This window comes from Hydra vulgaris, chromosome 05 (assembly GCF_038396675.1).
Source record: "Hydra vulgaris chromosome 05, alternate assembly HydraT2T_AEP".
Taxonomy (NCBI): Eukaryota; Metazoa; Cnidaria; class Hydrozoa; order Anthoathecata; family Hydridae; genus Hydra; species Hydra vulgaris.
The window spans coordinates 6,261,578-6,278,612 of NC_088924.1; the positions used below are offsets into that span (position 1 = coordinate 6,261,578).

At 28.6% G+C, this 17,035-nt stretch overlaps 1 protein-coding gene across 2 annotated transcripts in view; it reads left to right on the plus strand.

Annotated features, from left to right (window-relative positions):
* Positions 1 to 10,636: 10,636 nt before the first annotated feature.
* The window catches only part of LOC136080493 (uncharacterized), a 49,573-nt gene continuing 43,174 nt past the window's right edge, over positions 10,637 to 17,035 (plus strand). Inside the window, exon 1 of one of the 2 annotated variants that reach the window (XM_065797221.1) lies at positions 10,637 to 10,760. In XM_065797221.1, the coding sequence (XP_065653293.1) occupies positions 10,718 to 10,760 (43 nt within the window). In that variant the 5' untranslated portion in view covers positions 10,637 to 10,717. The remainder of the gene's footprint in view (positions 10,761 to 17,035) is intronic. The other variant, XM_065797222.1, reaches the window with a different exon arrangement.

Below are 17,035 nucleotides of genomic sequence, written 5' to 3' on the forward strand. Positions count from 1 at the left end.
ACCACACCTTTATGAAAAACTAAGTGTAAAAAGGTAGAAACAAGAAAAATTGCAAACATTAAAGTTCATGTTGTTGTTTATTTCAATTTCAAAAGTTAATACATATAAAGCACATGTTGGTTTGATATATAGCTTTTAACCTGAACAAAATATTGGTTATTGTATTTTATAATTGGTAAAAAATGTTTACCCTTTACTAGCAACTGATGGTAAATAATATCAAATAAAGCAACAAAGCTTGATAAACTTTACATTTATTATGCTGTCAATTTATTTTACATTATATACTTTTGAAGGAAAAAAAAATTGATTGTGCTTTTTTTGAATTTCTGTGAACACCTCTTGTAGAATAATATAAGATTAAATTAAATTCGTAGATTTACATGAAACATGTTAGCTAGTTCGGTAAAACATCTGTAAATATTGTCTTTTTCCAAAAATTTAAATGTTTAAATATTTATAACTAACAAGTTGGTATAAAGATGCAGTAACGAGCTTAGAACAACCTCTGTCTCTGCTTAAAATTTATACTTTGCATACTTTAAATACTTTACTAGTAGTCTGGTGCAACTGTATATAAACTTTGTATTGAACATGCTTTATAGAACATGGACATTACATTTGATAAGAAACACATTAAAAATCTTGCAAAATTGCACACATGCAAATTCAAGTTAAATATTTCAAGAGTTTATAGATACAAAACACATTTGATATGAACAAAAATATTCATAGCATGACAACTGATTTTGTTCTTCTTTTTTTATAATTTTATTGTATTTTTTTATTACTTTTCTTTCATTAAAACGTTTGGTTTTACCCACTTAGTTTGGTTTTTAAAATCTTTTTTTTTTCAGTTATTACAATACAAAAAATGCCACAATCATTTGCCATAAACCACTTTTATTTGGTTAACTTATTTGACTTCAACTCATTTTCTTCCTGTTAATGTCAATGTTTGTATGTAACTGTACACAAAATTACTGTTCAGTAGACAAACATATAAATTTCACTTCTTTTGTTAAATTTTCAAATAATATGTTATATATAAGTAAATGAAGCCTGCCAAAATTTTTCAAAATTTTTTAAAAGTGTTTAATGGTTTAAGACGATGTTTTATTAGAGTTACGTAATAAAAAAATATATCAGTCTCCTTAAAACTATGGTTGAAACAAAACATGAAAAAAAATCTATACAGAGCTCATATATTGACGTGGAAAATGTAAGCTAGTTTTGCAATCAGTAAAAGTTTTCTTTATTTAAAAACTCAATTCTTTATAATTAACATATAAATCAATTTAAAAATGAAGTTCTTCACCAGTAGTCTGGTAAAACTGCATATAATCCTTATATGCAAAAGTACTTCACAAGCAGTCTCGTACAATTGTATATAAACTTTGTATTTGAGTATGCTTCAAGACCAAGAACATATTTTACGAGAAACACATTTATAAATCTTTTCGAAGTTACTTCAATGCATACATTTTTTTTCTATTTCTTTAAAATAGATAAAAACTGCATCACTAACTTTATTGAAATTTTGAGATTTTTACGAGTGAAAATTCTCTTGTACAAATAGTACAAGAGAATTTTCATACCTCTTAAAATACTCTGAAGAGTACTAAAATAAAATAAATTTTCTGTGTTGATAGTAACACAAAACTTGTAGTGATAAACTTAGTTTATTAATAAACTTAGCATATCATTACTACGAAATTTATTTTGTCAATCTGTTTATATTTTAAACATATTTTTCAACAAATGCGCACTTGCCTCTCTTTCAAAATGAGCGAACCAGACTGCTCATATTTCTGTCTATTCTGAGCCTGTATACACTGTTGTAAAAAAATGAAATATTGCTTGATGTCATGACCCAAAAAAATCCTTTGGGGGTATAATTGTATCATTGGTGGATACTAGATGAAATCCCTAAATCTGGTTATATGCAGTTTTACCAGACTACTGGTGAAGAACTTCATTTATAAATTGATTTATATGTTAATTATAAAGAATTGCCTGTCTTCATATTCTAGGTGGTTGCTTGGTCTCTTGTACCTTTGTCAATTGTTACTGAAAAGATAATGGAGTGATTCAGTTGCTTGCTCTGAATAAATTCCGAAGAGCTATTGTGCCATAGGATGAACTGTGGAACATGGTGAATGACAGCATGAAACTAGCGAGTGATGGCGGTGTCCTGTAAATAAGAGACTCCGCTCAATTTTTTTCTGCATAGCTGTAATCAAGAGCATTGCCAAAACAAGCATGGACAACACCATTGAATTTTCTTAGTTTATCAATAAAGGGAACAGCTGGAAAGAAGGAGTGCTGCTGGGCCAATCTCTCCTGAACATCCACATTCTTCAAAAGCTTCCTGCACTCATTTCCAACCACTTGTCCATCATGAAATGGCTACTGTTGAAGATGATGTGATGCCAGCCATTCAGGAGCATGTGTCCAAATCTTTGAGAGAGACTTTAGAAGATGATTTACGACACCAAACAACAGATGAAGCTCCATGGGTGGATGAACATCAAGGACAAAAGATTTATGAACAGAGTTTCTGAATGAACTTGCTTTTTTTTATGTTAGCACCAGCCACATTAAATGGCTAATAATCTCTTCTAATTGATTCAAAAGTTCTTAGAGATTCACACTTAGCAAGATCTTTAGATGAAATATCATACCAAGAGCATGGGTGTGCACTAGAATTCGCTTGTAGACCACAAATGATATTTGCCTGCTTCATACGACAGGACAAAATAAATGGAAGTTTTTCAATGTTCAGCAAATCAAAAACTTGCTTGATATTGCTATAGTTTTCCAGGAGATCTTCAGAAATGGAAATCAGTAACTGACGCTTAACACCAGAATCTTTGGCCAGAGAATGAATTTTACAAATTTAACTAATTCTAAATATTAAACTAAAATTAGCTAAGAACGCAATATAAAGACCATGTAAAAGGAGAGTTCATTTATCTATTGAAAAGGCAGCAAAGCTCCCAATATTGAAAGGAATGTTAAGGTTGCTAACAACTCACGAAGAATACAGAGGTATTTTTGAATCAAGGATTGGTAATGGGTAGTAGTGGTAACGGTATTTGTCGGAGTTTTTGCTATTGATACGAGCTATTTTGGTGTATATTTTATTTTAATTTTTTATTTTAGTTCTATTTAGGTGCCCCAAGAAGACCTTACGGCCTTATCACAGAGCCTCGCAGGTGAGCATTTAACAGGAAGTTCGCGCCCCCTTTCTAACCAATATTTGTAAAATTTGCCCTGTTTGAATCAAAGATCCTTTGTTTCTGAGGCAAGTGCGCTACCGTATTTAAGTGACTCAAGTTGGTTGCATTAATTCCAATAATGTGTAAGGCATCTTTATAGAAATAATGAATTTCTTATTTTAGCCGCGAAACTGTATAAATTAAGTAATGGATAGTTTAGTGCATACGTCATGTGGCTAATAGCGTTAGATCTGTAAACTTGTAAAATGTTAGGCTGATAGTGTACTTAAAGTGAAATAGACAATCCATTAAGAGAATTTCTCAGAAACGCCTAGGTTATAAAATTAGCTAATAGCTATCTACAGAAGGAAAATGATTTTATTTGAATAATTACACACGACTTAAAGCCATAGCCTTTGAAAACACATTTTTTGCATATAATAATTTTAATGTTGTATTCCAAATAGTGATACAATTTTTTATTATCGGAAACAAATTTGAGAATCCCGTGGGAACCGCTTTTGTATACTTGGTGCTTTAAAAATTTTCAAACTTAACATCCATCATGTTTTCATGATGATGATGGTGATAATCATGTTGATCATGATGATGTTTATATATAAGTATAGATGCATACAATGTGGCTACTGGATCCAAAGGCTCCCCCCCCCTCAAAAAAAAAAAAGAAAGAAACCTGTCATAGGGTGCTATATCTAATAAATTTTTCCAATAAATATAACAAAAAAAAAAATCCTAACATTTGAAAATGTAAAAAAAACTTTTATCAGGGGTGGTTTTGGCGTATAAGGTTTTGTTGAAGTCTTCATAGGGGATAAATGAATCCGTAGTAATAACAATAAAAAATTTAACATCTATTTTTTGAAAACAAAATGGATGATGACCATGATGGATGACAGATCATGGGTTATCTACAAGTGGCACTTTAGATGAGTTACGTATCAGAATAAATAAATTTAAACTGTATCCCCGAAAAACTAAAAAGAAAGACAAAGAATTTTTGTATTCAAAACTATCTGGGTTCCTATAAAGATCCCGCTTTCAACTGCTCCATGGACTAGTGACAATTCATTGTACCCTTATGTAACTTCATCAACGTTTAAAAAGCAATCTTTAAATAAAAGAGAAGGCAGTTTGGGACAGCAACAAAAAGGATGTATTGTTAACAAGCAGAAAAGTTGTGGCTGTAAAGGCTTTAACGGATTTTAGTTCACCTGATACTATCAGGTGAACTAAATCCATTAAATCCTCTTGCTGATTTATAGCTTCTTTGCAAAATTTCATTAATTAAATTTACTTTTTCAATTCCATTGAATAATTTGCACATTTGAATCAAGTTACTCCAAATCCGTCTTACAACTAAAGCAGTGAGACCCATTGTATTTAATTCTTCTCATTACATAGTTTTTTTTAGTAGCGATATTATTCTTGTAGCTCAATGCTGTACATTTTCTAAGAGATTAATTTCATTTTTAAGACATAGAGACTACACAAATGCAGCGAATTCAGTTAATGGTCTGACAAATGTTATGTATATAATTTTTACTAATACACTGTGTAAACCTAAAAATATATTCCTAAATTGCATCTAATGTGTCAATAAGGTTGGTAGAACAAGATCTTTTCTTAACAAAGCCGTGTTGATTTTTTGAAAGAAGATTAATAACATTTAGTAAATTTATAACTAAATCTCGCACAACCGTGACTAGAATTTCCCAAGGTACAGAAGTGAGTAAAAATGGACAATAATTTAACTGCAACAGTTTACTTACAAATATTGGCTGATTTCCACTGAACAGGTCGTTCACTAAACTCAATGGAAGCTGAAAATATACGTGCAAGCGGTTGAGCTATTCCACATGCGCAATTTTTTAAAATAAAAGGATTAATAAGATCTGCTCCACACGAAATCTTTTTATTTAAACGTTCTAATCTATTAAGAATACCTTTGTATGAGATTGTATAAAAATTCAAATTTTTATTGGTTCTAGACAAAAACTGGCAAATTAAAAGCATTCTCACAAAAAATACATCTTGGAATTTGTTATTTAGGTCATTTGTCACTATTCCATTTTCATTATGTAATGCTTTAATCGAATTATTGGTCAGTTGTTGGCTACTCACGTATTTTCAAGTTAACATTTATTGCAAATTAAATTTTGTCAACAAAATTTTTCCTAGCTTTTCTTGAATCAGTTTTGACTATCTTGCAAATTTTTTTGAATTTATTCATAAGAGATAAAACTTTCCATTCTGAGGAACAGCCCGAAATCTAAGGGTCTTTTTTAATTTAATTTATTTTTTAGGACCATTCTTTGTCTAAAATGTTCTCTTTTTTTATTATTATCTAATTTTTTAACTGGAATGTATGGTTTACACGTCACATTCATGTAAAATAATAATATATTACACATTTTCTGGACAAATTTTGCCATTAAAACACGTTAACTAATCCACATTGAAAACAATCAAATAATTGAGTTTGCTTTCCTATAATCTCGTGCAATGATTCCCTCATTTATAAAACTTTATTCATCTAACAAAATTTTTTAACTTAAAACTAAGTGCCCTCTTTCAACTTACTGGGTTTGCATTTCTAAATACCATTACACTTTCTCAATACATCAATATATCGTGTAGCTCTAGTTAATGCTTGGGCGTCTTTTGGTGTCACATATTTTAAATTTTCCAGACTGCATTAGAATTAGTAGTATATAACTAATTGCATTTATTGTTAAATTGTATTTAAGATAAACTGGTTTGGGTTAATAATCAGTATTACTGAATTCAAATCACCTGAAAAATCACCGTATTTGGTACTCCATTTGATATATATCACCAATTTACAGAGAAATAATTCTTTTAAATCATTTTTACTTAATTTCGGTTCACGAAAAATCTTCAGGTAACTGTTCATCTAATGAACTTGATCATCTACCAGAAATTTATCTATTATCACATATTCTATTCGTGAGATATATCTTTAGGACAGTTTGTACTGATGTTTTGATATATGTGATAATGCCTAATAACAATGTAATATGTTACATATATCAACATATTAGTGCAAACTGGAGGTATATTTACAACAACAACAACAACAACAACAGCAACAACAACAACAATACATTTACCAGACGCTATTCTATATATACTTCTGGTTTCGTTTGTGTCTATTATCTATTATCACATATATTATGTGCTAACATAAATTACCACGGTACAGTTAGCATTGATGTGTAGTAAATGATATAATCATTTAATAATAGCATATGATAATTATGTTTTAGCTGAACTATATCTCTTCTTATATTATTATATTATAAGAAAATATATCGTTAATAATATAATATAATATTATATCTATACTATGTATTATTTAAAGGGTAAACAGACTTTATCGTTTGACCAGCCTCGCAACCCTTCTTCATATATTAGGCTGACGTAGATTTATTTAAATTACATTGCTTCCAGTTAAGGATGTTGAATGCTGGATCTTCTTGACTCACTGCACGGGGTTTGCTTGTGTCACTGCATTTATGACTAGGCAACTCATTCTATTATCTCCTAATGAGGATACAGCTCTAAAACTAACTAAATGGTATTATATGGGTATATGGAGTTCACGACTAATCTTTTATGTTCTTTCGTTTAGCACCACTTCATTCTATTGCCATTTTTCTCAAGGTGCTATCCTTGGACCAATACTTTTTTAAATTTATATTAACGATCTCCCCGAAATTCTCACGTCTAAGGTATCAATGTTCCCTGATGGTACTACAATATATATATATATATTCTTTTTTTTTTTTTTTACTATATGTTTATGTTTAAGCAAAACCAGGATTATTATGTAGTGTTAAACTCAAATTTGAAAAGTAAAAATATTTGCGTATTTTTCTGGTAACAGCAGTGGTATGTAATACGTGATCAGTACTCTGGCTATTTACAATACCAGATGTGCCAGCGGGTGAGATGTGATTACAATGCTAGTTTCACTAACAATACTTGTCGCTTAAGCGGGTAGAGAAAAAAAAATTTCGAAAATGAAATCAATCTTTGATCTACGAAATAATTGATCTACAACGTACAACGAATAATATTAAAGGGTAGAGTTTTAAGTTTAAGAACCCAGGGGCGGATCTAGGATTTATTTCTCTTTTGGCGAAATTTTTTTGTGTAAATATAATCCCCCCCAACCCTATCAGCTCTGATGCAAAACTAACTGCCAAAGAAACGCCCCCTACCAGTTTTTCAATTGTAAATTTTTTCCCCATCTACGTGGATTCATATTTTCAAAAAATTTTCACTTCACCTTATTGATTCTGACCACTCGCCCTTTTTACTGTGGGCACGAGAGTTTTATGACTGCGTCAATTTTTTTCTTTATGTATCATGTAAATCTTTATGTAAATATCTATTTAAACTAAATTGAAATTACACCTATATCTCATTTTTAAAATCCACAATGTATACTACTAAAAGTAAGCATAACAACTTTAATATTCAAAGTTTTTAAAAAGATTCTTATAACCTGAATATTATTACTCTCTGAACACAAGTAGTACAGTCAAGGGTTTCGGGAATAAGTTTGAAAATTTCTATTTATTGAGTACAAACTTAATTCAGAATATACATTGATGCTCCACCTCTGCAGTATAAAGGTTGAAAGAGTATCTGTCTGGAAGGTATTTGTTTAAGGTTCCTTCCTATTCATTTGTACAATTTTTATACAGAATGATTGAAAGCATATGACTGAGAAATACACCATCAATTAGCAAACTGCTTTTCCTTGCACATTTTTATTCCTAGATTACATATAATATATAATGTATTATGGCAATGTACAGTAGTAGATTAAAATATTTTGAGACCCATGGCTGTTTTAAATAGGGCCAAAAATTTCTATTTTATTTTTAAAGTTTCTTTTAAATATATATTTTTCTGTGAAGCCTCCAAAACTGTGGGGCTAAGAGCTATAGCTATAGCAATGTAATTCCATCAAGAAATATGCAAAGGTTTCTTAAAATTTAAAAAGTTTAAAAAAATATATATCTACTGAGCACAATCCACAATTTAAATCAATAATAGATTTAAATTATCTTCTTAAAAATGTTATTAAAAGAAAATCTTTACTTACCACTGTTTTTTACCATTAAAATCTAATGATTAAATTTTGAATGTTAGAATAAAACGTTGCATAGATATAATTCTAGATTCTCTAGCATAAGACAAAATTCTATTGAGTTAAGAACCCGTAAAACATCCACTATCAAAAACTTTTCAATGAAAGCTAAAAATAAAAAAAACTATAGAGCTACCAGATTTAAAATAAATGCAAATAATACAAATAAACCTTTTACTAACCTTACAATCTTTTGGATTTTTTTTATTTTTATTAAAAAAAGTAACTTGCAGGTGACACATTATGAATAACTGAACCAATAAAAAGATGGTGCTTAAAACTTCTGAATTTTAGCAGCAACCATCAACTGTATAATTCAAATAAAATACGGCTGATTAATAAAAAATATATATAGTTATATATATTTTTTAGCTTGATACCTACCAGTAATGTCAATTATATAAATGACATTACTGCTAGTTATCAAGCTTTAGGCAACATCAATCAGTTGTAGTTTTTGTGGAAAAAATGTTGCTAATATTATAATTGACATCATGCAAAATCTATACTAAAAAAATATATTTACATATACAAACATCACAACAGCAATATTTCAAAACTATGCTAGCAGTTTGTAATTCACTAAGCCAATCATATGTTTTTATAATATAACAAAAAGAGAAAGACAATTATTGTTTACTTTTCGCAAGCTCTAAAACTGCAGATAAAGCAACAAATAATCTCCAATGAAGATAATTCCTCGCTTTATTGCATAATAGCATAAAGTAAATATATAATAGCATAAATAAATATATAATAGCATAAATATATAATAGCATAAAGTAAATATATAATAGCAGCATAAATGGTTAATAGCTTTCTGAATGGGTACAAGTATATCTAATTTCGAGCTTTTGATGTATGGTTCTGAACAGAAATTTTGCTTAAAATGAATGCAGGTTTTCTTTATACAAAAAACATAAAAAATCTACTTCATAAGACAACTTCTTTCAAATTATGAAACTACGTCGTTTTTCTCTAAAACAATTCGTATATTATAACAAATGTTAGACATCATTAGTCAAAATTATTATTTAGTTTACCGGCTTGTTTATCCACTTTTTTGATAAACAAGCCGGTAAACTAAAAAAAAGTTGCACAATTAATTTCCAGACTTTTTATACCTAGATTCTGATCAGATTAGGCTGATTGACCACTTAGTTCCATACTACATTAAGCATAATTTAACTTTCGTTAATTAGAGTCAATTGAATCCATACCTAGTACCAAGATCAGATTAGGCAAAGCTTATTTCGCCTAATGCATGAAATAGCCAATATGTCTAATCATAATCACCTTGATGAAGATCCCCAAGTTAGAATGATAAACAAAATTACTAATTCGCCATTACATATATTTATGGGTTTTAATATATTCTCAACAACCTAGTCACCACATTGTTCCTTTTGGTGAAAAAATTCAAGGTGACCTAACCAGGTTTGCAGAACAAACTGGAGAAGCCACTCACACTAAGTTTTAACCAACTTAGACAAGATATAAAAGAAATGTAAGTTACTAAGACAATAAAGAAAACATGCATAAGCCAGTTTCAGACGACTCATCAAAATGAAAATAACTTTGAATAACTATAAAATAATTTTGAAAAAAATTATTTATAAATAATAAGTAGCAGTTTAGTTATATAAAAATTTTTATTTTAGCATTATCGAAGTTTTAATATTTAGATTTATAAAAATTGTCATAAAACTTTTCTTCTTCTGCCCGCAAACCACTGAGAGCCTAATAATATACCATTGGATGCACTTCTAGTGATAACTTATTAGGATTTGATGAAATTAATATTTGAAAAAAAGGTAAAAGATTAAACATTTTCTTGTAGGAAAAGCGTAAAGATATTCTAAAAAGTTTCCCTTAGGCCTAAAAGTGCACCCCAGGATTTTTAAAAAGGTCTAATTTTAAATTTCGAACCAAATATCTAAATGATGGCTGATTTTATTTTAAGTTGGTTAAAATAAAGCTTGTGGGTCAATTTAAGACGCAGTAAAAATCACATATCAATAAATTTCTCAAAAAACAATGGAGTACAAAATGAATTTTTAACAAATAACAGGATGCTGAAATTGCTTCTTGCTTTTGCCATTTTTTACCATCATTTTTTAAAATGATCCAATTTTTAAAAAACTTGCAGATGCATTTATCTATGTAATCGAAACCAAAACAAAATAAAGTAAATAAACACGATTATCAAATATCAAATGTTATTCAATACTTTGTTTTTTTCTTTTAAGGGTTTTTATAGAAGAGGTTAGCTCGCTTTTTGGTTCGCTTTGAAATGCTGCAAGTTGCTTTCATAGGATTGTTTTTCTCTATTTCAGGTAAAAACAAAAATTATATAAAAATATATTAATTTTTTTTGGCTAATTAATATTGTATTTTACTTTGACTTCGGTATATATTTATTTTACTACCGTTAGCATATTGCTTTGGTAAATTTTTAGTGGTTACAATAAATTAATAGATTGATGGTTATTCTTTTTTACTTATGATCGCAACTAAACAAAGTAAGTTATTTCACAACTAAATCCAGTGAGTTATTTCATAACTAAATCCAGTGAGTTGTATCGCAAATTACTAAGAACATTTTGTAAAAAATGAAAAAAAAATTATTTTTTTTATAAAATTAACTCTTATTAGCTGCCGCCAGATCTTTTTAATTTAAGTTTGTGTGTAAAGCATTTATTAAATTTTATATATAAGATAAACAAAAATGGCAGAAACATATTTAAAAATTTTTGCTAGTTATACTATGTAACATATAATGCAGACTCGCAGACCTAGACCTTGACGTCAATTTGTGTTAAATATATAAAGAATATTATTGTTTACCTTTGAGCTTAAAAATGTTTGTTGATTTTTTCAAGTATTTTTCATACACACACGCAGATACAAATACACAAACACACACTTATACACACACTTACATATATTCATTTTTTAAAACTGATTTAAAGTTTACGCAATTATGCAAAACGTTACTGCATTAAATAAAATTTAAGTTTAGATTTGGGGGATATATGATGCTGTTATTGAATTAATTTATTTATAAGTGTGTGAAATATCAATAAAAATCTTTGTAACCATAGGGTATTTTGGGGGTATTCAGCTGAAAAATGCCCAAAAGCAAAAATGGCCTTACGTCAACGACGTAGTTATTTAATTTTTTTTTTTTAAAAAACGTCAACGACGTGGTTAATTAGTTGTAGTTTTTTTTTTAACCGTTCATTTAATTCTACTTTACAGCTGTAGAGTTTTGTTAAAAAAAGTGAAAATCGGTTGTATGCAAATCTTTATGAGAAGTCATTTGTATCATGAGGCATCTAAATCTACTCTGTTTTATATAACATACCCAGTTATGTAAATAAGAATCGCTTGACACATATAGGTAATATACATTGTAAGAGCTGGAATGATAATATAGATTTCTAGCTAATACCAAAATTTTTTTCTTAGTTTAAATAAACACTACACCTTTCATGCTCTGCTGTGATATTGTAAAGTCAAGACTGTTACCATTTTTACCTTGTTGAAAAAGTAGTTTTGTCTTAACAACACCAAATTTCCTTAGTTTTAATTGTATAGTAATAAAAAATACCACCTCACCATTCACTGAGTTTTCCAAACTACTTTAGGATTAGTGGTAAATGTTTGTGAAAAGCATATATGAATTGTTGACCAGAAAAACTCCACAAGAGCCATTATAAGTATGACGCTTTTAAAAGTACCTTTTGTGAATCTTTAAAAAAAAACATTTTAAGAGTTAATAATGTTCATAGCACTTATGTTTGTGTACGAAAGAATATTCTCGTCAACATCTTTTATGTCTGCCGACTCTGAATTTTTTCTATTCCCTAAAAGATTCTTATCAAATATTTTTAAAAAAGTAATTTTAAGTTCACGTCTAATAAGAGGTGTCATAAAAATGGCTTTTTATGTGCACCCAGAAGCCTAAAAGGGTGGAGTGGGTGTGTGCTAGATAAAATATTTTTCATATTTTTATTTTTTGGAATCTTATTGAATATATTCATAAGAATCATATGTAAAACATTTACTGGTACCCCCTAAATTTTCTGGAACTTTAACAACTTTTTTCGTTTTGGTTTTGGTTTGGTTTAGGTTAGAAAGTTTAACCTTTTTAAACTTTAAAATACTTTCAGAATCAAGATTTCTACGAGTTGTTTTAAATGATACTTTGTTTTCAAACAAAATCTGTCAATATGTTTAACTATATAACTTTTTATTACTTTTACTATTCGATTAACTATATATATATATATATATATATATATATATATATATATATATATATATATATATATATATATATATATATATATATATATATATATATATATATATTCTGTGTATTATGTATATGTAACATAACTCTTACTATAATATGGTTAAACATACTTTGTTGTTTTATCTTTTCTCTTGAAATGTTTAATTGTTTAAAAATCTACGTTAATTTACTGAAAGAGAAGATAAGATAAAGCCTTATTTAATTATTTATCCTAATAATTATTATTCTTATACTATTAAAAACTCGCATACACAACTAATCAATTTTTTAATAATTTATACTCATGTTCTTAAACATATAGGCCTATTAGTGCCAGTTCAAAATTATGAGAATCATGGCCAAGAAAAGTTACAAATATTACTAAAAGTTTAGATTTGTGTTTGTGCTGGGCTTGTTCCAGAAATGTTTTGTAATAGACTTTCACCAGTATTTAATGAACTTAACTAAGGTTATATTATTTACATATATAATCAAATTACAAAAAAAATGTTGCATAAAATATATTTTTACCACACACCCACCCCACCCTTTTTAGAGATTTGTGTGAACATAAAATGCAACTTTTCAGACGCTTCTTGATAGATGTGAATTTGAATTTTTATTTCTCTACAAACATTTGGTAGGTATCTTCATAGGAAGCAAAAAAAATTCAGAGTTGGCGGACAAAAAATCTGGTGGTCAATTTAGCACACTGTGTCAAGATGGTATTTTCAGGCACATTATTCTATTAAGCGGGACTATTTTTGGTAATAGTCGCGCTTTACAGAAGTATTACAAGCTTTTGGAGAACCGGCAGTCAGCTCAGATTGCCGCTAAAAAACTAGTTGCGAAACGGCTGCAGGAAATCACAGCTGACCTAAAGCTTTGATTTAACATAAACTAAAACATCGACCCATGATGAGCAGATGACTTAACTTGGCTATGAAATAGAATTTTTGGCAAAGCGTATGATAATTGTAAAATCACGATGAACTTTTAACATTAAGTAAAACTAAAAAATGATTAAAAAAATAATAGTTATTAAAAAAATCCTTTATTAAAAAAGTTCTTCAACTGGACTAAAAAGGAAAAAAATAATTTTTACTTAAGATTTTATTCATTTGAGCATAATTTTATAAAACTGTTCCTTGAAATGTCTAAAATTTTAACTTCTTTTAAATTTATTGAAACCCAAAAACACTGAAATGGTCGGGCTTACAGGTTTGCTGTGGAAAAAATATAACAAATTAGGACGTAAAACAATTTATAGGAAAAAAGCCCCACCTTGACAGTGTTCTTGCGTTTCAATAAATTTAGAAGATTTAAAAATAATTTTCTCCTTTATAGTCCAATTGAAGAAAAGGTGTATTTTTTTAAAACATCTTTTTAATAATTTTTGTTTTCTACTCTTTAGTTCAAATGAAGAAAAGCTGTACTTTTTAAAAAAGATTTTTTGATAATTATTATTTTTTTAGAAAGCTTTACATTCTTAGAGATCTCATGAGGGTGGTAAGGTGAAAAAAAAGCTTTACATTTCTACTTTCTCTAGCTTATTAATTTTTCACTTTACTCATTTTATTATCAAATTAATTCACGATATTTCCGTATAATGTTATTTTCTTAATCAGTTAGCCAAAATTTCTTAAACAAGTTTAGTTTTGAAATGATTTGTTTAGTTGCAAAGTATTATAATGCTATATTGTAACGCGCATTTTTAAAACACAATTTGTCAATATTTTAAATTTGCTAATAGCTAATCTATTTACAATTATCAAATCGCTTTGAGTATATTTAATGAAACACTTTAATATATAAGTTTATTTAATCTAGACAGAATGAAAAAAAAAGTTTATTAAATTATTTCTTGTGATCCAAGTACTCGAGTAGATCAAATAATGAAAACAAAAGTTTATTAAATTATTTCTTCTGATCCAAGTACTCTAGTAGCTTATAAATCGCATTTACACAAAATGTTAGGCGGATCAAGTAATGAAAAAAAAAATTCAGGTCTCTACGATCGGTATGAAGGTGCTCAAATAAGCCTTTGAATCTGAAAACATTTTTGTCATTGCAGTTTGGACATATTTACAACGCAGTGAAATAAGCAAAGGTTTAAAAAAAGATTGTAGGACAACTTGGCACGTGACCTAAAAGAGACATCTTTTGAACACTCAAAAGACTGTGCCATAGAATATCTATCAGACGCTTATTTTGAAAACGAACCGGACACACTCTGTCGATGATAGACGACGTAATAGTAATAATATAAAAATAATAGTAATATTTACGATGATAATAATATAATAACATTATAACAATTTGCTTTAAAAAACCAAAACAAGAAAAGAGTATTTTCAATATTAATTTAGAAGAATCTGTTTATTAATCCTAATCAGTAAATGTTAGGTTTGTTGCATAATTGTTATTTAAATCTGACCCGATCATGAAATTATGTAAAATAACAGTATTAGAAATAAAAAAGTGGGTATTAGCTTACACACTTGTGCATGCTTTTAATTTAAATTCGTTTTTAAAAACACGGATGATAATAGGGGCGCCTAATTGCTGCTATGCCCCGGATGTCATTAAACTCTTGGCGGCACTGTCTGGTTTACCCTGTTATCATCATAAACTATAAATGCAACATGGCCACCGGCTGCTTTTATGGCAGACAAAAGAAAGTTAAACTGTTTAAAAATAAAATTTGCATATATTTCCCACACAGGAAGCTAAATAGGAAGCATCCTAAATGAAAATTAACCAAACAAAGTAACTAATAAAAGAATTTCTTATGTTTAATAACTTAAAAACTAGAAAAAAGCTTTCTGTAGATTCTTACAAATAGATTTCACTTTTTATTTTAGTCTTGGAAATATTGTAGAGTCTGAAGAGAGTACTGGTGAGATTCTCTGAGCCTCTGAGATTATTATGTGTAGGACAATTATATGTAGAATGTGACATTGCATATTACTCATGCACGCAAAGTATGCTGTAATCATTGCTTAAACAAAATACATTTTTTAAATTACAAATTTATCATTCATTGAAAAAAAATTTTAATAAAAAATAAAAAAGTTTAATAACACTTTTTAATTTTTTTTCTAATTAGTATTTAAAAACTGAACTGCTTCTCCAAACTATTTGCTTACCGAAAAGTACTATTTGCTAACCGTATGGTGCGATTCGTTTTCTTGAGACATTGTTTTTTTTTTTTTTATCGCAAAACTTTCGTACAATAGGTTTGCTTTATTGTCACTTTTTTGAGGTTGATATGGGTAAAAACCGTTCAAACTTTAATTTAAAAGCACATGTTTAAGATATTTGGAAACTGAAAAGTTTTTGCATTGCATTTTAATTTTAGATTGTCGTTCCTGAGATATTAAAAAAAAGTACCCCAAATTAATTTTTTTTAGGGTTAATAATAAGTTCAGTTGAAAAACTAAGAGATTCCACTAGAAAACATGGTAATTTTAACATTTTCTGATTGATAGGTGTACAGTGGGTTGCCAAATTGTTAGGGACACTTTACTTTTTAAGTAATTGTAAAGTTTAAATGATTTTTGCTAGCAAATAAGTTGTTTTTAAATAATTTTTTTTTTGTATTTTAGTTGTTAATATAATTATCTTTGTTTTTAAATTGTGGCGATTGTGTCAGTCCGCCCTATCTGTCAAAAAGTTAGCCTATTACTCAATTAGCTATCAATTGTTAAAAAGTGTGTTTGGAGCAAGTTCAAAATTGATTTCAATTATTTATTTTTGGAACAATTTTTTAGAAGTTTTTCGAATTCAGAACTATTGAAAACTAAGTATTGGTTAATAGTTTAATTAGTTACGGTTAATAATTTATAATTTTTGATGACTTTACTGCATAATGACTTGTAGACACCTCTTATTGATTTTTTTAGTATGGGCAAGTCTTCAGACTTAACCCCAAGAAAAAATATATAGGGAAGTAAAAACCATATTTCTTCATTCTACACATTCTCAGAGAGAGAGAGATAGCAGCAATTGTAAGTGTTTCAAATTCAGTAGTGAGCCAAATTTAAAAATAAACCGATACAAATATGATGGAAATGTAGATCAAAATGTGTATTTAAACATTCTGAAAAATAATCTGGAAGAAAGTGCCCACAAATTGGGACTTACTAGGTCATTTATTTTTCAGCAGACAACCTCGAGACCTCGAGAACCAAAAAAATTGTTGGCAAAAGTGGCAGAAAAAGATTCGCTACTTCACGTTGTGACATCAATTCGGAACATCTGTCTTAAAAACAGAAAAAAATGCGTGGCTCAACTGCCTACAATGATAAA